Consider the following 25654-nt stretch of genomic DNA (forward strand, 5'->3'; position numbering starts at 1 on the left):
TAACTTCTGGTTGGCTCACCAGCTTCTCTGGAGTCATGATAAGTCATGGTATTGCACCTGTAGTGTTATTATTGGTTTAATAGAATTTTTATAGAATGAGATTTATTCGATGGATAGAAAGATTTTGCCTATAACCAATTTAGTTGGAGCAAGTCCAACAAACACTGCCTTTAAGTCATGATTGTTTTGAGGTTTGATAACTCCCTCCAAAAATACTGGAATTAGAAGTTTGACTTTTATATTTCTCAAACTGTTGCAAAGCGCTTAAGCTTTGATTGGTTCCAGGATATGTGCTTTGAAGGGCTCTTGAGCAAACCAAAATGGTGGCGTACTATTTTGTTGCATCCGTATTCAAATGTATCCCTGCTTCTGACATCATCTTTGAGAAGACACCGTGCGTCTTTATCAGCTTTTGTGGTTCCCCAAATTCTACAACTCTGCCAGAATCCAGAACGAGAACCCTGTGAACGAAACAAGAGGTGGGTCCACTACATACAATACATCAACGCTCATCATGATAGACAGCTCTTAAGCCTGACCATGTGACATCTCAACCTAGAAAGAAGTCCATTCCACCCCAATTCTACAGCGTCACAAGAACATGGCAACAATATACGTCATGATCTAGTTCCGGTCTGTAGCAATGCTTCTCTCAATCAATACAACACTTAACATAATTAGACCTTTAATTAGAAGCGCAAGTTGGGGTGGAAGTAGCGAGGAAGACAATGCATCCTTTTATCTAAAAACCCTTCTGAGGTATTTTGGAATAATTTATACAGGTTTTTAAACACATGGGAATGACAAGTTCTATATAGTATGGAAGCTCCAGGCGGAAACGTACCGTTCGGAATCCAGGACGGTGTGCAGTCGGTGCGCTATGGTTAACACGGTGCAGTCAAAAAATGCCTTGCGAATGGTGCTTTGGACCAAGTTGTCTGTCTCCATGTCGATAGATGCTGTAGCTTCATCTAAAATCAGTATTTTCGTTTTACGCAGCAATGCACGAGCAAGGCAGATAAGCTGTCTCTGTCCTACACTGGAAGAAAGAAAACACAGTTCAATACAGTGTAATGTTAAAGGGTTAAATACATTTGATAGTCTTTATGATTGTACATGGAGTTTTTTGAAATAATCACAGCCTTTTCTGCCCACCAGAATTCTGATACATAGCTGTAACTGCTTCCTATTGCTTAGGGCTGTTTATGCTACTGCGTAATGTCTCTGTATATATAGTCTCTTGCTATGAAGTTTATTCTCTAAAGGGGCAGTTGCAGTTTCATCTCACTGATTTAACTTTACATCAACCCAGAGACTTGCTTGGATGGCTCAAAGTCACCCCGCTGACCGGACCAGGCGTTATGCAAAACATTTTACCAGGAGTGGCCCTTTATAATGCGTAGTGAATTAAGGACTCTCCAGCAAGCTTCCTTTCCATCCCACTTGAGCAGAGTGTGAGCTCAGTTGGGCAAGATCGCCCCAACTTGAATCGTTATCCATATAAAGTTACCCGCACAGGATCCTCTGCCTATTTCTGTTAACACTGCTACCTTTTCATGCCACATGGATGATAGGATTTAAGGGGACCTAGAGTGGTTTACATCTTGTTTAAAATTTCAGCTCTGAACATACAAAAAGACAGGGCAGCCTTTTTTTCTACAGAATTTGAAGGGGTGCCACTTCTAACCAAATCAATGGATTTAATTTAATATGCATTCTAGTAAGATAATAAATAAGTGCCCCTGCTAATTCAATGTCCCTGACAGAGCCAATAAAAAGTCATGTATATTTAGTTAAAACTTAAAACAGCTGCCCTCCTCTTCTGTCCAATGGTTCTTGCTACTGGTTACTTGAAGCAGCCAAGCAGCGGCAGGAAACTGCTCTGCTTGAAATCACAGGGGTCTCAACAACCCCCCGACCACAATGTCTCCCACGTCAGAGCTAGAGCTGACTAGATGTGAGCATATCACTTACATGGAGATACGTTTGGCCAAATACATCTCCTGCACAGCAAATGGATGCGGGGTAGTGCATATGACGGCTGGAGCATACCTCCCAACTTCTACCCCTGGCGTTCTAGGTGTCAGCCAAACTGGCAGCACTAGTTGGAGGCATGTTGGAGTGCTCCTTTAACAGAGGCCTAAAGAGATGTTGTAATAGGCAACATTGCTCAAAGTTTTTGTCCCACCACTAAAGAAGCAGCGTTTCACTTAGAAATACTGCTTGTTTATTTCTTTGTCCTAACTTTGCTTTCCAAAGGGTATGTACACTATACTCACTACCAGCCTACTGCAGCGCTAGCTCATGCAAGCGTTCCAGAGACGCTCCAACACGCAGGCAAGGAAAGCACTCCATTCATTAATATACGAGCGCTTTCCTGACACTTCAAGCTGCCAAAAGTGGGCCAAAATAGGACTAGGGTGGGACACTACTATATTCATTTTGTGCTGACACAATACTACACACCACATTAGAATTCCATCTAATGTTTTAAGAACTACCTGATGTTTTCCCCTCCCTCGGATATCTCGTGATAGAGTTTCTTAGGAAGCGACTGCACGAAACTCTTTAAGTGACACATTTCTAAAGCTTCCCAAAGCTCCGCATCACGATGTTTCTCTAGAGGATCCAGGTTCATCCGCAGGGTTCCCGAAAACAGCACAGGATCCTGCGAAAAGAAAAAAAGCAAAACTACTTTAACATGCTGTGCTGAGGGCTCTATAAATAGTGATAGGCGGTGGCCTATGTGCCGAGGGCTCTATAAATAGCGATGAGGTGGCCTATGTGCCAAGGGCTCTATAAATAGTGATAAGAGGTGGCCTATGTGCCGAGGGCTCTATAAATAGCGATGAGGTGGCCTATGTGCCGAGGGCTCTATAAATAGCGAAAAGAGGTGGCCTATGTGCCAAGGGCTCTATAAATAGCGATAAGAGGTGGTCTATGTGCCGAGGTCTCCCCATAAGGTTCCTGTTTTGGTACACATGTGACGTTTGATTATATATATTAGATAAATCTCTATAAACACTCTGTCAAATATACATAAATGTGAAACACCAACCAATTAGTGCAAATTACCAACAACAAGGTGTATTTATTAGACTCACAGCTAGAACAGGCACTCTTTCAGTGAACATATATCATGATAATTTTGGGGGAATTGGACAGAGGGTAATCACCAGTAATAGGTGGGCACAGCATTACATCTGTGGGACTGAAGATAATTAATTGGGATTTGCGTTAAAAACAAAAATCTTTCTTAGTTTAAAGTTTAAAAACCCCGCTCAGACTTACCTGTGGTATAATATTGAGTTTACTTCTCAGATCATGAAGCCCGATGGTTGCAATGTCAATTCCATCGATGACAATCCTGCCTCCGGCTCTCTCAACTATTCTAAACAAGCAGTTTGTGAGAGTGGATTTACCGGCTCCCGTCCTCCCAACAATCCCAAGCTTAAAAACAGAAAAGCATATACATAAACCATCAGATTAATCAGAAACATTATTTCACATGTTAATAAAATGACAAATTTACATCACTGGATCATGCTGCACCCAAAATTAAAGGCCATGGGACAGGGATAAAGGTAGAAAATAATCCACGCCTGGAAACCCTTGATGCTTTCGCTGAAGGAGTCTGGAAAAACAACAGATTACTGAACTACAGGGCATTTTGAATAAAATCGCACCAATCACCATTTCATAAGCCAAGGTTTCAGCCATGACGTCCTTCGTCAGGGCAAAATATTGGCCTCATGTTCATTTAATAGAGTATGCATGGTGGGATTTTATTTGATATTTCCTGTACTGGTTCATAGCGATAAACCCCATAACCAGTGACCATCTTTATGTCTTATTTTATGTTTTTTGCTGATCTATGATATTTAGATGGAGCTACATGGGTAGCCCTGTCTACTCCATGTCCAGACCTAGTCCATCCTACACCTACCCCACATCACTAATAGTCCTATGGTAGAGTGAGAGAGAGTAGAAGCATATACACCAGACAAGCCAGAAGGCCTGTTACCTCAGAAATCTCATGGGGCTGCCACAACCACAAGGGATTCTGGGTAGGTGCATGCAAATAAGGTCAGCAGTGATCACCCTTTGCCTCTATATCCACTTTATACATGTATTTTTTAGTAAAATTACAAACATATTTGTAAGTTTCACCTCACCTTTTCTGTGGTGTGTAGTCTGAATGTTACGTCTTGTAAGGCAAGGTTGAGATCTTCCCGATATCTGGCCTGGTAGTTCTCAAACGCTATAACACCTTTATCTGGCCATTCTGCAGGGGGTCTCCTGGACATAATCCACGGGGCCTGGAATGGAATCCCCCCAACACCGCTATTAGGCTTGGTTTCCATTGGGTTTTTTTTGCTAAAAACGCCTATAAAAACGCCAATAGCGCCACCTGGCGTTTTTTTGTGAAAAACGGCTGCAGCCAGATGTTAGCTGTAATTCAATAGGAAATCGCAAAATGCCATTTCCACTTGGCGTTTTTCTGTCTGGCGTTTTTTCAGTCCTCTTTGGCGTTTTTCTGCTTTTTTGGGCTCTGGCAGTTTTTCAAAACAGCAGCATGTTGACACTCTGGCGTTTTTTGCAAGAAATCTTGGCTTTTTTTCTCCAATAGAAGTCTATGGGAGAGAAAAAACGCCATGAAAAAGCCATGTGGGTTTATTGCCTTGGCGTTTTTTATGGCGTTTTTTCCACAGTTACAATGCAGAGGATGGACCCAGTATCTGTGTGTCCTACGAGAAATAGGCTGAAAACAAACAGTTTCACACAAAACAAAGTCCTGGACTGGTTCATATTGAATTTTACACCATTTGGAACAAACATGCCATTACAAACAAACATACGCGACCGGATCCTGCGTGCCAAAAGCAACAGCAAACAATTTGCACCATCATTTGGGGCCAATCTTCCCAGAGGAGCAGACATTCGGAATAAAGCATGCCTTACAAACCACAGAAAAGAGACAAAAGGGTCTACCAAGTAAATGACATCAGGAGAGGGCAGATACTTGCCATTTATCCTAATCCCTTTTAGCTGGGTGAAACTTCTAACTTGTAAAGGCTGGAAAAACTGCAGAAAAAACGCCAAAACGCAGCTAAATGCAGTGGCAGTTTTCTTGGCAGTTTTCCTGGCGTTTTTCATCAAGAAAAAAACGCCGGACAAAAACCCAAGTGGAAACCTAGCCTTATAAGGGAGAGTACCAAAAAAACATAAATCTTATTCATGTCTGTTAAATTTGGCTCCAAAATGTGTCATGATTTTTTGTGTGTGTTTAAACCATATCCCAAAATATATATTTTATACACATGCCGGTGTGCAACCATTTTGGGATATTTAGGAGATTCTGCCCCAAAAAATAAATTCACCTCTTTTTCCATCTGTTCGTATTCACAAAGCCGTTCAATTGCAACTCCATTGGTTTCGATTTCACAGGCCTTACGGACCCAAAAATTTAAAGTCTGTGTGATCTGGGGAGAAAAATGTTGCCATATTTAAGTTGAGTTGGCTTGAGACGCCTTTTATATGGATCTAAAACATTTCTACTTACAGCAAAGTAATAGTTTACGAGTAGTTCGTTTTTTTTGAGGATACCTTTTGAAATTTGTCAAATTAAAATGTATTTAAGGAAACCCCAATGCACTTCCCGACACACCTAGAACTCAGATATTAAAAAGGCATTAAAACCTTTAAAAAAGCCCCAATAGGAAATATTAGCCTCTATTATCTTTTCTATGCTGATCCCAACACATTTCATAGCCTTACACAATGAGAAAATTCATACAAAATTAATATTTAAAGAACCCAAGACACACTTGAGGGCCAATAATATGCAAAATAACATAAAAAATGTATATATGTATATATATATATATATATATATATATATATATATATACACAATGCTAAATAAATTCACTCTCTGCACCTGCAAGGAAGTAATAGTTAAAAAAAGTATCATGAGTTTTGTGAAATCTATCCGCATTAAATATAAGGTTGACCCTGCTTTATGAACAGTGTAAAATGTTAAACAGATTACCACAAAACAGAACATTTCATTAATTTACCTTTTTAGTGGCAACACATATTTCAACCAACTCACTTATCCTAAACAAATATGTTTTTTCCCCAAAAGTAATTTGGATTATTTGAAGGAGATTTTGTGAACGGATAAAAGGTGTGATAATTTATGTTCTTTAAAAACGAACGCTAAGAAACCATTTAAGTACTGGTAGAAAACATGCAACTTTACTACTTTTCTGGCCAACCAACACACATTTTAAAGCTCTAGAATAAATCCTATTTCTAAAGTTCCCTGGATTACCCAGAATACTTACATTTAGTGCATAGGTTATCGATAACCCCACGGTGCCGGGATTCACCTTGTCGGCAGCCTGAACGGCAAAAAGGGCAGCGAAGAAAACCATCAGGTTTCCTAGAAACTCCAGTCTTACAGCAAGCCATCTGTTTAAATAAACAAGGAATTGCCTTATTACGGGACATGCGCGTCTGCAGTCCGAGTCGACGGGGGGCACTTTATTTATATTTTTTGCTAGATGGAGCTTTGCCTACATCAGAAGTTCCTCTGCTGGACCATTCAAAGTCAACACAAATGGTCTTATTTGGCAATTTGGGGCTTAAGGGGGTACATTTAAAAATTTAGAGGGATTACAATAAAAGGAATAAGGGAAAATGAAAGAGTATGGGTTTTAAGGTAAAGGAAATAAGTAAATATCTGGGGAAATTAAACAGAACTAGAGGAACTGTTAAAAAAAGGAAATATTGAAAATTTTTATCTCCTCTTCACGTTTGGTCCATACTCAAAGGATTAAAGCCTTTAACTTGCAATGGACTATTATGGACAATCATGAATCGAAAGGACAATAGGATTGAAATAAACAAAAATAGCCTTTTAATTAAAAAAGGACTTTCTCGGTATTCCATCTGCCGTTTTACCTGTTTGATATAACGTTATTGTAGTAACAAACTAAATTTTCATTGAGCACATCTTTGTTCTGGTTGATGAACCTCTCCTGATGTCCATACGCTCTGATGGTGGAAACCCCCAGGAGCGTTTCACTGAAGTGGGAAATGACGGGAGAACGAGAAGCTCCGTCTAGTCGTCGGATCTGACGGGAGCTGGCGATGTAGTACCGCTGCGGATAGCGTATAAAAGCAGGCATTCAGTTTCATCTTTTTGGAACTACATAGAACTGTAAAGGTTATGCGTGCTCTCTTTAAGTTTAATGTACATGTTTTACTTACTTGAATAAGAAGGTAGAATAATGCAAGCGGAACAATAACCAGCGTGAAAAATGGTGTTGCGTATATTATGACCAGAATTGTCCCAAGAACATCTAGCATACAATTCAGCCACGTGCGTAAATAATAATGGAATCGCTCATCAATCACATACACATCCTGCAAACGAAATAATAACATAATATAATATGGGGGTTTTAATAAAAAACATTCATGTTATTAACTAAACTATTAAAAAAAAGTTCCATCAATTTATTACATCATTGTTGCACAGTTATGATTTTGCTAAAATTATTGGTTTATGGAACGCTAACGTTGCCCCTACAAAATGACCAAATGATCTTTACTTTAGCGGTTTTCACAAAAAAATGTTAATGGTAAATCATATACCTCACACATAAACCAAGCTATTTTTTACAATTCTTTCATTTTTGACAGTTACTTTTTTATTAGGATCAACATGGGATTTAAATATGATAATAAATATTTAAATATAAAAAAATATCTGCTTTATGCAAATGTGTGAACTTTTAGCTATCATACAATACCAGGTGCCACCTGCTATATAGATGATCTATAGAGATGATATAGAGATGGCCCCATTGTGTCCCTTCGGTTACCTTAGTAAATCTGTTAATCACTTGACCCATTGGTGTGGTTTCAAAGAACTGAAGGGGCAGATGCAGAATATTATCCAACATCTGGTTATGGAGGGTCCTGGAGGCCAAGATTGTTCCTCTAGTGATTACGTAAGCACCATAACACACGAAAACACCTGAAGGACAAGAACCGATGTGAATAAAAAGTTCAACACTGGAATGGTCGGATTACTTCTATTTCTGTCTGTATGTGGATTCTATGCATACACATTAGAATTAGGACCTCTATGTCAATGAGGACATGCATTGGAATTCAAGCTGCTCTAGACAACAGTTTCCATGGATGGCATCTTCAGAGTCAAAATACACAACAGTTCATATGTCAAACGTTTGCCACCACGGTCTTTGAATAACGACGTGTTCTTCACCCTTAACCTTACTTATCACTCTGCACGGGGGCAAGTACACACAGTGAAGGGCTAGGGTTGGGGTTAGGAAGTGGGCAGAACTGGGCAATGACCCCAAACTCCACAACTGCTGGGGCTGCGTGGAGAAGCTTATTTTCCATTTATGCCATATCTCCGTTTGCACGTGAACAGTGCTATCGTCATTTAATCATACCGTTCACGGACTAAACTCAGTTTGTAACTCAGCTACGAAGCTTGTTAGAATGTGGTGGCTCATTACAGGAAATCATTATTAATATCACATGGAAGAACAGAAACATATTTTTCCTAATAAATATAAAACACATTTGAGTGTTAAAAATATGGCTTTAACACAGCTTTATCCTTACATTTTTTCTGTTGCTTTCAAAGAAATTGAATATAAAAAAAAAAAGACGTAGCGGCTTAAGTGCTCACCTTGCACAAATCCTAAAAGGCCATAGACTCCCAGTCTAGTGTTTCTTATATCTGCCCATTGAGTCGAGTCTGTAATTAATTTGGCTTCTGTTGACCAATGACTGAGCCAAACATTTTGACCAATAGCCAAGGCATTTTGACCAACGTATGCTATTATGGTAAAGGTCACCCAGGACCATCCAAAGGCTTGAAGGTACTTCATCACAACTGACATCTTCATCTAGGAAACAAGCACATTCTTGAAAACAAAAGTGTCTGAATTAATCTGTCATTCATGCAATCGATCCATTGGGGGTTGGTAACACGTAGTCCTCAGGGGTTGTCGGACTACAATGCCCATGACATGCCTCCATTTCTACTTCATACACTACGCTGAAGAAGGTATGTCAAGATGATACTTTTGGGTTGCTACAATGATTTGTGTAATTACTGAAGAGGACCCTGTTGCTACTAAGACGATCTCTACAGGTTCACTGCGACCTGGCAAGTGCATCCAAACTCATCAGAAACTTACATGTATTCCATCTACTGCTACATTTCTCCAAATTTAGTCCAAAAACAGTCAGTTGGCTCTCAAAGGTGCTGAAGTTAACTCTTTTGTAACTAAAATGCGCCATTGGAAACATCATTCCTAATACTGTTGAATAGTTAATTCATATTTTTTGCAGGGATGGCTTTATTGTTGAAAATGCACTTATTTGGCTGAGCAACATGCCGAACCGATAAAACTCAGGAGGATGTTTATCTTATGTTGTATAGAATCAGTGTGGACATATCACAAATGTTTGGCTTCTCAAAACAGAGAATAGTTTCTATGTGATTTCACCCACGAGACAAATGACATATAAGTGTGTATAAAACAAAATAGCATGCATATAGGATGAGCTATTATAAGAACAATGGGATTATTACTTACATTTCCAGTTGCTACTTTTTCTTTATTTATTCTGGAATGTTTTGTTTCCCCAAATGCTTTGCTGTATAAAACAAAATGGAATAGTTGTGCTTTGAGGGATCATTGTTCTATTCATCTATGTATACATGCAGCGACTTATTCTGGGCCTAGTGTAGCAGGTCCAGGGGGCAACAGTCCCTTCCCGCAAAACCGTGTGCCACTGGCGCCACTGCCCAATGCGCATGCCGTAGTGGGATCTGGGTAGGAGGTCCTCCTGATGTCCGTTTGTGGTCCTGCTGACGTTGGAGTTGGGTGTGCTGCAAAGCTTCTCCCGTGACCTGAAGTTTCCCTGTAGTGACCCGGACAAGCAGTGCTTCACCCAGAGTCTCCAGGCAAAATCCAGAGAGTTCCCATATATGCGGGTATACCCGTCACAGACACTGATCCCCCCATCCTTACACTATGAAGGCCCTCTGCTCCATTGGAAGATGGAGAACATGGAGAGGGCTGCTAAGGGAGATGCCCTGGGTCAGGCCTAGGGCAGCGCCAGAGCTAAGTAAGTCTCTGTATACATAAAAGGCATCACCCTCTCTTACCGAAAGTAATAGCGTGTATAGAGAGACAAATATGCAGTATATTTTACTGCAAGAAAAAAAACTCAAAACATACCTATCCATTTGAACCAAAACATCTTCATGTTGTTTCTTGGGGGCCTTTAAATTTCCAACTTCCTTCAAGCGATTTGCTGGACATGGAAAATAATTTTATCAATTTACTATAAACAAATGGTAACAGTTTCAGCATAGCATTAAACAATTATTTGCTCAAAAACCCATAACAGCTCGCATGTTTTAATATCACGTAAGGTGGCCTTTAGCCAATAAAGATCCTTCCACAAGTTGTGTAAACAAGGACTATTTATTTAACATACAGACGCTGTAAAACCTGCTTCTCCGACCTTCAAACGTCATTGAGTAGTTTCATTATATAGCCAAATTTTTTACATTTTTGTAAAAAAAATACTTTTATTTTAAAGGCACGATTCGCCCAAAAAAACATCAAAAACTTGGAAACCCGATGGAAAAAAATATGTTTCTCCTTGCGCATAACATTCAAAGCTGTATATAATAATGAAGGTCAGCACTGGCAAAAACTGACCCAGAGGCTGCCATTATTGTGAGTCATGCGATATTTAGGATGACTCTTCCTGCCTAAACACCACACTGAGCTGATACTTTACTGCAATAACAATGAAGTCTGTTTCTCTATAGACTTTCATTAGTCAGCGTGCCCCATTGGGTCAATAAGACTGAGAAATTCTGTTGTTTACCGGTGGCAAAAGTCAAGAGTCAGGAAGTTTGTATAGTAGATTGCAATAAGATAACAGAGATAGAACATAAGTGGCCAATATACAGCTGCCTCAAAGCTAGAACTGTTTTAAAAAAGAAAACCGCACAAGATTTTTGAAAATGTATTTTTAATCTGAGTAATAGAAAAATGACTGGAATTCCCCTTTAATGACCTCGCATAATCTTCTCTATCGATCTTATGACTTCCACAAGCTTGTTACATAACACTTTACTTCCGTATTTGGCCAAAGTGTGTAATGTTTGTCTGCTATGTCAACGCACATAAATGAAAAAAATATATATACATAACGATGGGGCAACCCTTAAAACAGAGATAAAAAATAATGATCGATATATATAAGATGAATAAAGATCAAATAATGATAGAGATATAAGATAAATAAAGATAAAATAAAGATAGAGATATAAGATAAATAAAGATAAAATAATGATAGAGATAATGTTTCTCATTCTTACATCTTGTTTCATTCAGATTTTCTTTTTCGGTATCATCAAGGGCCTGGATCATGTCAGCAAAGTTTTGTTTTTTAGAGATAAGATCCCCGTACGTTCCGACTTGAACTATTTTGCCGCCTTCCATCACAACAATGAGGTCAGCCTGAGGGAGAACTGTAAGGCTGTGGGTCACCAGGATTCGGGTCTACGGAAAAAGAGCAAGAATGAAGAGCAAACTCATCTTTAGGAAGCAAGCGCAAGTTACACAACAAGTCTGCCAGTTTCTCCAGATGTCAAAATCAGTCGTTGTCTTTTTCCTGTGTTACCACTTCTGCTGAGAGCGTAAACCCAAGAGGGCCAGAATATCCCAAATATTCCAGCTACATGCGTAGCTAGCTGACACGCCGTCTGTAGGCCACGCTCACAAATATCGGGAACGTTGAGAGGAATGGGACCACAGAAGATGGTACCCCGTGGTACTGTGTTATTAAATAAGCACTCTCCCATTCCATATTTTCCCAAATTCATAAACATATTTTTCATGATTTTTTTGTGCTTCCCATTAAGTGTTAATACAGAAATTACATTTGTAATTAGAACATCTTTTTTCTTCATGTTTTAGATTGATGTCTAAACATCATAAGCTCAAATCATTTTTCTTACATTTAACTTGACTTTACATACCGAGCATACATTTAAATATGTTATTATTGTTTTATATAGCGCCATTTTACAATCTAGCGTTATAGCAATAAAATCACATAATAGAAATGTAATTAACTGCATTCACGTTCTTGCGCTGCCGTATCTGCTGTATTCAAGCTTGCTGATTTTACAGAATTAATGAGCGATTTGGAGAGCTTACCTTTTTTCTTAGGAGTCCATTTATTCCGATTACTTTATCAAATAAATGTTTCCCAACATGTACATCCACAGCAGACAAAGGATCGTCCAGTAAGTATATATCAGCATTGCTGTAAACCGCTCTGGCCAAACTCACCCTCTGTTTCTGACCACCGCTTAGGTTTACACCCTATGGAGAAAGACAAGATACACCCGTTCAGAATTAAGGACCGGAATACATAGTTTTCGCAATATTTTTGTTAAAAATCACCTTTGCTTTCTGGATAATTCTGAATTTAGGTATCTGATAAACCTGACATGTAAACCATTAAAGTAATAAATGATCTCATCTCACACAAGGGTTAATTCATAAATTATTTTAGGAGAAGCTCCCCGCGAGTTGGTCCTTCATATTATTTTCATATTTCCACAAACCAACCATAAGTTTAACAAATGAAACCCTCTAATAACAGTTTTTCTAAGAAAAGAGGAGAAAATAGGGACAGAAGATTTGGGTCTCCAGGAAGCATACTTGATGAATATGAAAATGTAAGCATTTCCACAACTTAATTGACTTTATCGGAGAATACAAAGACATTTTGAAGAAGCACACTAAATGAATGACACTTCACTGTGTGTGTAAACGGAACATTAGAGGACATTGTGTCTCACCCGTTCTCCAATTTCAGTCTGATCTCCATTGGGCAAAAGCTCAAGGTCTGGCAACAAGGCACACGCCTCGAGGACCTGTTCATAATGCAGCTTACTGAAAGGCAGCCCGAAGAGAATGTTATCTTGAAACACTGCATTCTGTATCCATGCTTGCTGGGAGACATAGGCCACGGAGCCCTGCGGGTAAATGCGAGATTCAGGGTAAAATACCGAACACGATGAGCAAAGTCAAACAAAAAGTGGAGTTCTTGATCCAAGCCTCATGTATTATCACTGTTAACACCTCAAAAAATATAGAAACAGAAATTGCAATATTTATCCAAGTATTCAGTGCCTGACATTCTTACCTTCCTTTGAATAGTTCCTTCCAGTTTGTTCATTTCCCCCAGTATGGCTGAAAGAAGAGATGATTTTCCAGATCCAACTTGGCCTACAACAGCAACTAACGCTCCTTCGGGGATCTTCAGATTCAAACTAAAAAAAGTTAGTTATTAATCACCACCTTTTCTCTGATATTTATATATATATATATATATATATATTTAAAAAGGAGACAATCATAACTCCCTGCCACCAGTTATCTGGTCCTCCCTGCATGGGTTAATTAGGTTAGGGTTAATATAGCTCTTTTCAAGGTTTTGCCAAATTACAGAACAAATGCCTCAGAGTGATTTGATGAAAAGTATTTATTTGTACATTTGGCCCTGAGCCCTTGTGTTTTTTTTCTTCTTTGTTTTTTGGTTCAATTTCTGCCTTTCAAGCCATCCCCTTGAAACTACATAACCTCTCGCTTTTATTAACATGGAAGAAACTGTTATTTTGACACGATACAGATTGAAATAATGTTTTGCAAAGTGAAACAATCTTTAAATTTATGATTCCCAAACATGGGGGTGAAATAAGAACTAAAGCAGTTAAATTAAGCAAAAGAAAGATGAAGTCACAAGGAATGTCTCTCTTACTCTTTCAAGACAGAAGGTCCTGTTTTGTCCCATTGAAGAGACGCACCGACAAAACCAACAGCATGATCTGTAAAAAAAAATCCAAATCCTATATAAATATTTGTATGAATGATACACCAAAAATAACATTCTATGTAACCTTCCACTTACTTCCGCTGTAGGTTGTTTCAATGTTTTCTGGGTTAAGTTCTTCACCACAAAATAAGTTTTCCAGTCGGCCAAGAGACACTTTAGTCTAAAAAAAGCAACGAGTGCAGTTATATGGTGGTTTGTTACTAATCGTAAGGAGGTAAAATTGTTTAAAGATTGGAAGCTTTCATCAAATGGGCACCATTTACAAGTTTTGGTTCAACCTTTACTATGTGAGAGCCATGATAACTCATGGGTTTCACCCGGTGGCTCCAGGAGAAGCTGTCCTTTCCTGGATCTTCGGGTCACTTACTACTTTCTCCAGGCAGCTCTCCACCCAGATACTCATTGTACATTGTGGGAAACATCACTTCTTTACATGCTAGGAGATATTGAGATTTGTCCAATTACCTGAACTACTGAAGAGATCACCGTCGGCAAATCAAACAGCGGAAGGCGCAGGATGTTAAACAAAGATATGGTAGTGAAGACCTTTGATGCTGTTAGAACATTGGCTTCATCCAATAAAAAGTAAACACCAAACGTAGCTATGGAAACCTAAAAAAAGGTTTAAAAAAAATGATATTAAACAAAATATGGGTATAATACATCTCGTGATCCATGTGAATCTGGTGGCTTTTAAAGGGAAACTATGCTGAAAAACCAAATGCAAAGAAATGTTGAAAAATGTTGGTTTCTCTATAATTTTCTAATTTGTTTCCAAGTCTCTTTACAAATAAAATATCCTATTTAAATACATACTTAAACAAAAGTATTTTTATTAAAAAGGCGACTGAAATTTGATTTCACTAATATGAAATATCCAAAAGGACACGAAGATTACCAGGAACGGAATGCATGTTAGCGTCAGCATGGAGAAAGTCGTCAAATAACCCGAGGATTTCAATACGTCCATTTCACTTTCTCGAATATCAACAACTTTCTTTTGGTATGAGGGCTCCCATGCATAAAGCTTTAAAATCTGCAAAAGAAAGGTTTATGAGACTTTATGAAAAGAAAATATCGGTGAAGTTGGGTCAGGTTTCTATAGAACCCAGCTTGTAGAACAAAGACTCCCAATATTCCATTTTCTCCAGTATATAACAGTAATGTTAAACAATATGTGCGAACATAACATAAGTCAAGACACCCAAGGTGGGGAATTTCATGCAGATCATGTATACGACAAATGATTTATTAAAAGACTGGATGGAGAACGACACGCTAGACCCAAAAAGGGGCGATAATTACCTTAATTCCATGCAGAATTTCATTTAGTAGTTTGATGCGTTGGTCTTTGCTCTTCAGGTGACTTTTCTGTAAATGTTATGGTAAATGTTTATATTACATAGAAAATGTACTCTTTCCATTCTTTAAAATAAATATACCAAAGATAAAAACAACAATTTGCCAATAAGTCCCTCATCTCTAGGTTTACTGAAAGCTGTAGAACCACATAATCTGTATGTGTCTATGTGACTTTCAATACTGCGTAACAATCATAATGGAACCATGAAAAATATAGGTACATATTAAAAAGAATACCTTCATAAATATAAAATGCCACCACAGGAACTAAAAGCAAGAGGAAGGGGCAAATGTGTATGGGACGGGTCTGCAGAAGCCTCCTAATGCATTTGCAAAAGGGACAGCGCGTATATTTAAAGGGATCTCTCAGGATTAAAGAGCATATGATGGCCGGAGTGTCTCTTAAAAAGGGTAACGGGAGTGCTGCTTCGTGCACTTATAGCTAAGGGATGCCCCTGATGGATTCATGGCCCTCTAGTTGATGTCAGTAGCTACACGGAAAGATATGGAAGCATGGGTTTTTATGTTGGCGTTTGGTAACATGTTCCTTTTAACCCAAGAAATAAATCTTTAAGTAAATTGTCTTAGGTCACACGCCGGTAAAAGAAATACAATGATTCGTTATCCATGAGCCACATGACTGTTAATAGTGTCATTTCTATGGCAACATATAGTACATAGCATATATTACTCATAGCACAGGATACTGCGTGTTTACAATTACCTTTAGTTGTTTTACTTTGGAGGCAACAAACGCATTTATAGGAATAACCAGGACCAGCACGGCAACACCTGCTAGTACCGACGGCCCGAGCTCCTGCCACAAGAAGACAATGGCCAGCAGAATCTGGAACGGGGCTGACCAAAGGAGATTAATGTTCACAATGAGGTCCATGAGCTGCTGGGCATCTGATGACATCAGGTTCACTAATTCGCCCGTAGTAAATTTCCGTCGAGAAGAGTTCGCCAACTGCAAAGACTAAAAAATAAAAGTATATATTGACTTACATTGTGTGTAATTTTAATCAAATCATCATTAATGCTTTAAAATGAATCTATATTGAAAGGTATTTGGCCAGAGTCTACCCAATGTTATAGACAAAGCTAACCAACACGTCTTACAGGTTCAACATAGACCCAATCAAAAAGGTAGCAACTGACGAAGACTCTGTCTTCTCTATATTCATTTCTCTTGGTATAAGCAACCAAATAGTCCTGCTGTCCAATATGCCATATGTTTGTGTAAAGTGGACATAGATCAACAAGTTTTGATCTATACGTGTTAATCACAGTCTGTGAATCCTTGGATACTGCATTTCGTAAACATTCTCTGGTCACAAGACCATAAATCATTATTTCCTGTTATTGAACTACAAAACGTTTTACATATACAACCATCAGAGCTAAAATTCTGCACCTAATAATAAAATCTTCTTCCATACAATAACGTAATCTAATCGTACTTTTAGTATTAGTTACACTTTACACAGCCCCCGAGAGTGAGCCATACTGGGGTTTGGATTTGTCATTCTTTAACATACTCTTTAAACTCTGCTTAATCATCTACCATACTCTACTATCTTGGGTGTTTTAACCAGATTTTGGGTTAGAGAACATTTCATGCATAAAATTCATGATATTTAATTAACAAAAAACAGTATTTGTTCATTTATTTCAGAAAAAAAACAAAATGTAATCAGTAAACGTATATCCAATGGAAGATACTGTATCCTGTATATTCTTATAGTTTTTGTTGATTGATACATTTTCAGATCTTTTAGTTTGGTATTAAGACACTAATACCTAATCTGTTAAGGATGTAATTACTACAGACAGTAACTTGAGGCCAATGAGTTCAAACCATTGTTTATGGAAGTAATTCAGAGTGAAAAAAAAATCACCTTTGTCTTTATCTTATCTATGCAGCTTAGTGATTTACAGGGTAGAGAAATGCTGAAAATGCTTTTCATTGAATAGATGAAATTGATACACTCCAATTACAGGACATAACATTTGTTGGGATCTGATAAAACCGTGATCGTTTTCTATTCTTTGATTGTACAAACTAGTATAATTTGCTATCCACCATTTGTAATTGGTCTATAAATTTCACTATCACCAGGGGGTCATAGCCCCTGACAGTCGGATAACCCCTTATGAGTTAACCCAAACACCATACAGTGTATATTTTAAATAGGATAGGTAATAATAATAATTTGCTTGTGCGCATGAATGAGCATAGTTCATTCTTGTTAAAATAATACAACCACTTAGAAATAGACTCTAAAGCAAGATCCCTACAAAAGTCTAGAACAGTTGCCAGTGAAATCTTGGCAGCCTTGTTGGTAGCCATTGCTTCTAAAGTAAATTAATTAATTAATTATATTTACTACATAGCTTAACCAGCACCTTCCATTTTTTAAGATATTTGCAGCAATATACAAGACTGGTATCACCGTTTGGATAGGAAAACCTTGTTAGTACAACTTATATATGAAATTATTCAGAAATATATATATTCCACCTAAACATGTTTTTTTATCACTCCATAATTGCATATGTTTATTTCTAAAATTATTGTTTTTTTTTTCAATGTAACATTAAAGAAATATCCCACCGGGCTGCCTCAAACGGGACATGCCACCAAAAAACAATATTTTCTCCTAGAGTATAACAAATAGTGCTGTATACAGTAATGTAGGTCGGCATTGATAAACAAAATGGTTTTATCCCATTTTGTTCGAAAAAAAACTTTGTTCATCTGCAGATCCCGAGGCTGCCATTGCCGTCCCTCCTCCAACACCACCACACTAAGCTGATCCTTTATGGCAATGTTAATGAAGTCTGTTTCTCCATAGACTTTCAATATTTAGGGAGTCCGGCTGGATGATTAAGAGCGAACCACAGGCAGTATGAGAAGCCAGGGTATTTGTCTAGTAGATTGGGCTAAATTAACACAGCTAGAACACATACACATGGCTAATATACAACTGCCTGAATACATTATATTATGCAAAAAAAGAAAACAGCACAATATTTTGAAAAAATATAATTTTAAATTTGTAATAAAAAAATGGTGGGTCGTTACCCATTAGGAATATTCCTTCCTAAGTTTTTACAAGTAGCTTCGCTGATGTACAATGCACAGCAGGCTTTACCTTCTTATATATGAGTCCAATAATTGAAGTTTTGAATTTCACCGCAGTAAGCATGTTAAAACGCTGGTACAGCTGCAGCACCAAAGTCTGTAAAACTGTGACCAGAAGAAGGGCGAAAGCCAAACTGTAGCCATCCCAGGACTCCACCGACCAGCTTTCACAGAAAGCAATCATCTGCCTGCCAACAAAACAGGGATAGATTCAATTTACACATATAAAGATATAAAATATGAAAAAAATGAGAAATTGCATTTTTAAAAATGAGTTAAGCACTTTAAGTATCATTTTTACTAGGAATGTGTGTGGTTCATCTTCTTAAGCAAGATTAATTCCAGTACCTTGCAGACCAGGTTTTAAAGCAGTGTTGCCAAACTACCGTATTGGCTCGAATATAGGCCGCACTTTTTTCCCCCACTTTAAGACTTTAAAGTGGGGGTGCGGCCTATATTCGGGGTCTAGCGCCCGACGCCCAGGACATGCAGTCCCGGGCGCCGGGTAGGCAGCGGGGTTAGGATACAGATCCCCCGCAGCGGTGCAGGGGACCCGTATCCTACTCCCCGATACGCTCAGACAGCCTCCCCTGCCAGCACTTCCCACGGGGGGGGTGCCGGCACGGGAGGTTGTCTAAGCGCATCGTGCGGACCGTCTGCACGATGCGTTTTACCTCTGCCCCCCCCGGACTTACCGGAGCAGACTCCCAGGTGTCTTGCGGGGCCGGCGGGGGACATCTACGCAATACAACTTGTATTGCGTAGATGTCCCCCACCGGCGCCGCAAGACACCCGGGAGTCTGCTCCGGTAAGTTGGGGAGGGGGGGGCAGAGGAGGACAGTGGCAGCGTATCTCGGGGAGGGACGACAGTGGCAGCGTATCTCGGGGAGGGAGGACAGTGGTAGCATATCTCAGGAGAGGGAGGACAGTGGCAGCGTATCTCGGAGAGGGAGGACAGTGGTAGCATATCTCAGGAGAGGGAGGACAGTGGCAGCGTATCTCGGAGAGGGAGGACAGTGGCAGCATATCTCGGGGGGGGGGGGGAGGAGGACAGTGGTAGCATATCTCGGGGAGGGAGGACAGTGGTGGCGTATCTCGGGGGGGCGGAGGAGGACAGTGGCAGCATATCTCGGGGAGGGAGGACAGTAGCAGCATATCTCGGGGGGGGCAGAGTGGCAGCATGTTTTTTTGGTGCTTTTTTAAAGAAAAAAACTTTTTCTTTAAAAAAGCACCAAACTTTTAGGGTGCGGCCTATATACGGGGGCGGCCTATATCCGAGCCAATACGGTATATCTTCCACCCAACCCCCCCACGCCGTTTACTCTTTATAATTACTTTTAAACTGCGTGTATGAACAAAGTGATCTCTATTCAGCTAAATCCCCAAAGTAGCTCTTGATTCCAAGGGATGGACTATGGTTGGCCAAATCTTGGTTGAGATGCAGCTAAAAAACACAAGTTATGCCTTCTGAACAAAGATAGGTGACCTGACTCAAAGCAAGTGCTGCTTGTTGGCATTCTGCCCATTCACCTTCCTTGGGACAGAGAAAGTTCTGGGCTTTCTGAATCTTGTGGTCTGCAGAATCCCTCCAAATGCTCTTGTCTCTGCCCTCACAACTAAATGCCCTGCAGGAGATGCATTCGGGCGAATGCATCTCGTTGCACCTGACGTAGTCACCTCGAGTCAGATCAGGCACTAGCTCTGCTGAACGCTGTGTTTAGGGATCTGTTTAGACCCCAGTGTGCATGTGTAAAGTTCATATTGATTTTAATGGGAGCACCTTTGAGCCATTGATTGACAGCTTAAGCAGCCAATCATTGGGAAGAAATTATGGATCATGAAGGAAGAAAGAAGATTTTGTAGAATGGCTGCAGATTCTGTATCAGGTAAGTGACAGACATATACTTGATATATACTTGATCATTTTTAGATCAATGATATTAGGAGTCGAAACATCTTTAGGAATCAGACTAGTGCCACTAGCGATGCCAGAGCTCTTTAAATATCCGCTATTAGATTAAATGCCAACTGAAGAGTTCACTCACTTTAAGAGTTGAGGACTTGCAAATGCCAAAATATCAGCCACAACTTTCATCAGAGCGATCTTTATAAGCGAGTATTTGAATGTATTCCATAATGCCCAGAATAAAGATGGCCTCTTGTACCCTGATCCCTGTAGAAGCATAAAGAAAACATGTTAATGATATAAATGAGCAAGAGCCCCTTTATCCTTAATCCTAGTGTTGGCCTCGCACCAACCACTCACTTTCAAATGAATCCTCGGTAAGTATGGCAGAAATAATTAGATAGATAGATTGAGTGTTAGTTACACAGTGAGAAACAGATGAAATATCTACTGTTTTCCCAATAAAATACCAGTCATTTGGCTGTTAGCCCACCTGTGCCAAAGAGGTGGTGAAACATACAGAGATACGAATATACAGTGAATGGCATACATGCAGATAATGCTCTGATCATTTAATGCTAATTCAATTTGTGGGTCAAAATTCCAGAGGTCCGTGGAACACAAAAGGTTTGTTGAGATGCGTGTGAAAGAACTTGGCTGGCCTCTGTAGAACAAGACCTCAACCCAATCGAGAATCCTTGGGGTGAAGTGGAACATCAGTGTCCGACCTCACTAACGCAATTGGGGCCGCAATTTCCCAACACCTAACAGAAAGGTTGCTATCACAGCGAAAATGGGAAGTAAATTAATATTAATGCCCATGATTTTTTAAATGTCGTGTTTGATGGGATAATGTCCACATACATTTAGCCATGTAGAATTCTATCAATGCCGAATGCCACTCATTGCCACTACTGGTTATTAACACACACATATATATATAATTAACCATTACACGTATGATTTCATTGTCGCATGAATCCAGCCCATTACCTTTTTTTCATGTTCCTTTCTCCAATTCTTTTCAAAGGCTGGACAGATGCTATAGGATGAGTCTGCTTCATTGAGCTCAAAAAGATCTTCTCTCTCCAATGGTTTCTTGTAGCCAAGAGTAATTATTCTGCGTGTGGAGGACACATTGAAATCGAGGAGAACTATTTAAACTAGGGTTACATATATATTCTTAACAAAGGGCTAATTGTGAGAACGGTCATTCCTGGTCCCATTTAGGGACAACCTGGGGTTATAGTTGAAGGACGTCAGTGTCCTTTATATTCTGGTATATGAACCATAGCAAGCAATGCACATTGGGAAGCTTACAAAACAATGGGGTATGGCCAAAAATCTGATGACACTGCTAAAATTACTTTTACAAACAAGGTTTAAAGTTCTAGAGCCAGTAAAGCTTCCTTTATGTTCAGTTTCTATGAATGACATCATTCCTAAAGTTCAGTTCTATACAAAACAGTTACAGGCATTGCATTCTAGTTTTATTGTTTTCTCCATTTTTTCCATATCTGGGTAATTATGATGAGTAAACTCTCAAAGCAGATAAATATATTTATAAAAGTATTTATTCATTCAAATACGTTTATATATATGCTTAGGAGGAGTATGAAAGTATACGCTCCACCAATGCAGCGCGGTATTTTCTAAACTAATATTGTTACAAAAACTAAAACTCACTCTGTTAATTCACATTTTTGCAGCCATGGAAAGCTAGAAATGCCAAAAAATATCCCTCAAGGTGATCAAGAACAAGACAAGGTCTCTGGGTTCTAGAAACCGGCATATTTATATGTTTACTCTAGAAACAGAGATGAAATACGAGTGAAACCACAGCTGTAACCCAGGGTAGAAATAATGAAAAATTAGAGGACATTACTTCAGGGACGCCAGAAAAGGGCAATTATGGTGAATTTGGTAGGTCTGTCAGTGATCTCCCCCACTTTGTCTACCACCATATATATATTTATAAAGGAATATATAAAACAGAGACATTTTTATTTTTTTTATATATATATATATATATATATTATTTTTTTTTAATCAGTGACCTAGTTACATTTTGTCCATTATTTACAAATCAATGGCATTTAGAAGAATAAGCCATACCTGCTATACCAGGAGTAGGTCACCTTGCTAAAGAATGATGCATTTTCTTCTGGATTTTCTTTCTGTTTAAAAAAAAAGATGAAGAAAGAACAGAGTAATTCATTTTTACTGAGTCCAATACCTTCATGATTTAAAGGTGCTGTTCCACTTACGTCACCACATTTAACACCTTTAAAAAAATCATATACTGTATTTCATTTACAAAACCATGCAAAAAGGGTACAAATGATCATTTCCAAGTCAATATGCCATCAGTCTAAAGCAAATATCGCGTTCTTGCAGGGATACTACATGCGCTGTTCTACCTACTCTGCTGAATATAACACTTTTCTAGCTAAATGCAGCATTCCTGGAATTAATCCTTTAATCAGGTACAATTTTATAATAATACGGCAATGGCCTCCCATTTCATGCATATCAAAGCCATGTGACAAATTTCCTCCAATTGGGTCTATTTACTGAAGGGAGAGCTGTCAGAAAATGTGTTTTTAACTGTTCATTATACATTATGAAGGTCCAAACCCAATGAGGTTCTGCTGCAGAAAGCTCTGGACAGCTCTGTATAATGTATAGTTGAGTCAACAAGGTTTCTTTAAAGTCTCCTCTTCCATTAACCTATGCATTATGCAGGGCCAGCCCAGTCATTCAGTGTTGACCCTTCATAATGAATAGTGAAGTGAGCGATATATATATATATATATAGTGTATACAGAACATAAAGAGTTAACACACACTTATACAAATATTGTTTGCTCATCTACGAAGGAAAATCATTAACAGAAGCATCATGTAACTGTGTTATAATATAACAATTACTCAGACTAATGTACAGCCAGCAGGTCACGTGGTTGGAAAATATGTGATTATTTCAAGGTACTATGCAGAAAAATATTTATAAAAAGTATTTATATTGGTATCAAAACAATGGCAGTTACTTTATACATTTTCCGTTTCATTAAAATAGATCTATTTCACTTTTTTTTTCAATGTCCAAACGAGCTTCTGTTTTAAAGGAACTTTTTTGGATCATCAGTCTTTTGTTCTCGGATCGAAGCGACCAAAGAGGATTGAAACTGGATTTAAGTGGTTAAAACTGGAAGCGGTTAAAGTTAAGGTGGAATTCAGGACTGGGTGTTTCGGTAATGGAAATGGTTAAATGACCATGTTTGTTATGTAGGTGCGTTTGAACAGGGTTGGCCCTTTTGTTCTGTTCAGATTATTATATATATATAATATATAAATAAAATTCTATATTTTTTACTTCCTATTTATTTTTTTATGGATTATGATGATATCAATGAATAATAATATATTGATATTTGCCATTCCTGCTTTAAATAGATATGGGTTGTGCTAGTGGCCAATTTGTGAAAAAATAATATTAAATATTAAGATAAAAAATTAGTTATTAAAATATATGATTCATTTTTTTTAGTGAATTTAGTCAAATTGTAGTCACAAAATTAAAAATAAATACATTTTTTTTAAAAAAAAATCTAAAATGTCACCCCCTCTCTGTCTCTCAAAAAAAAAGAATATAGGATCACTGATGTGGATTAAAGAAGAGAGAAATTAGACAAAATTACACAATTTTAGCAACTCCATCCATGCCTACTGAATGCTGGAATCACCAACTAGAAGTCCCATGACTCAGAGTCAGCATGCAGAGGTAAAGGGCCAGGTCTGGAAGGAGCAGCAGCAGCATTTTGATTTCTTTTTTTTATGATTTATGCTTTTTATTACAATATATCCTATTGATTGTCACAGGACTCCAATATCATCACAATAAACACACAATGACCAGGACATGTACTTCTATAATAAGACATTTCTTTAGTTTAGGGATGACAACTGGGACATGACAATGGCGCAGCCTACAGAATCACACAACCCCAAAGCATATAAATCCCTTATATAATTAACACCTTAACCTGATGATGTCACAGATATTATAAATATAAATGTATTTGCTTGCGGGCAGGACCCTCTATACATATTTTTTCTCTTATGCTGCGGAAAAAAATGCTGCGGAAGTTGCATATATTTTATATATGATGATAGTCATTTCGAATACTACCATTAGTTGCAGTTCAAAGTTGAAATACTGAAAACAATGCTTAATTCTTGAATGCTGGTCTGTATTTATACACAGGGTGCAGTCAGTGATTAGAACGCTTCTGGTTGCATAACTGCATTAAGGCGAGTCACCAACCCCAATCTTAGGCATATTAGAGGAGAAAACCAGAAGGAGCTGCCTGCAACATTAATGTGACCTTGACACATGGTATACCACCTGTGGACAAGCAGGTCACGGACAAGAAGAAAGTACACAGAGCCCTGAGACTTGCTGATCACTTTCAGAATAGTAATTTACCTTTCCACTGGCTGAGATCCTTTCATAGCCAGAACTTCTTCCTGTGAATGGGGTCAGCATTGTACCCCCAGCACTGATCTTAAACCGGTTTACTGGTATCAATTACACTGGCAACGAGCATCGAGTTAAGTCATAAATCTGCCAGTAAGGTCTTGGCTATCGTCTGTGGGTCCAAGCACACTGTCATCAGGAAAGCCGGCTAAACGCGATCCAGGACTAGAAGCCCATGTGAGATCCCTTAGACAGATCCGATCTGTGATCAGTCAGCGGCTCCAGATACACAGCGCCTGCACACTGTGCGCTGCTTCCGGGTTTAGCCATTCATAATCTGTAAATGCAATTTTTAACACTGACCAATCATAGGCTAGCAAGATGACACCCAGCCAATCACAGAGCAGCATAACTGTTATTACACGTTGTGGCTTGGAAACACAAGGTCGCCTTCTCATTGGCTGAAAGTGTGTGTGTTTGTGTAGATATTGTTACATGATTACTGATTACCACTATGTGTTCAATTTACTGTAAATAAAGAAAAAAAGAGAAATTAAAAACAAAATGTGCAGAAATAGTTAAATTTCTTTAAAGAAACATTCATCAAAATATTTTAATTAAATTTAATTTTCTCATTCCAGCAAAAATGTATGGTGTCATTTTATCTAAATTGTAAACTTTTCTAATTACCGTATAAATCATGGGCTTATCAATTAATAACAAAGCTGCCCAGCTAAAATATTTTATTATGGGGCATACTATTTGTTTT

General features: G+C 38.6%; 1 protein-coding gene across 1 annotated transcript; it reads right to left on the reverse strand.

The window, feature by feature from the left end:
* Positions 1 to 242: 242 nt before the first annotated feature.
* LOC128474655 (ATP-binding cassette sub-family C member 2-like) lies at positions 243 to 25205 on the reverse strand. The gene is made up of 28 exons (XM_053457039.1): positions 24895 to 25205; positions 22521 to 22582; positions 21399 to 21525; positions 20545 to 20672; positions 18510 to 18687; positions 16076 to 16330; positions 15295 to 15360; positions 14888 to 15025; positions 14455 to 14601; positions 14065 to 14149; positions 13915 to 13981; positions 13300 to 13426; positions 12953 to 13129; positions 12303 to 12470; positions 11459 to 11642; positions 10302 to 10377; positions 9654 to 9714; positions 8738 to 8957; positions 7896 to 8050; positions 7279 to 7434; positions 6970 to 7169; positions 6351 to 6477; positions 5382 to 5483; positions 4176 to 4319; positions 3292 to 3450; positions 2502 to 2668; positions 845 to 1039; positions 243 to 461 (listed from the first exon to the last, which is right to left on the reverse strand). The coding sequence occupies exons 1-28, from the start codon at positions 24952 to 24954 to the stop codon at positions 332 to 334; spliced, it is 3861 nt and encodes a 1286-aa protein (XP_053313014.1). The 5' UTR covers positions 24955 to 25205; the 3' UTR covers positions 243 to 331.
* Positions 25206 to 25654: the final 449 nt, after the last annotated feature.

Source organism: Spea bombifrons, chromosome 2, assembly GCF_027358695.1.
Source record: "Spea bombifrons isolate aSpeBom1 chromosome 2, aSpeBom1.2.pri, whole genome shotgun sequence".
In the NCBI taxonomy this organism is placed as follows: Eukaryota; Metazoa; Chordata; class Amphibia; order Anura; family Pelobatidae; genus Spea; species Spea bombifrons.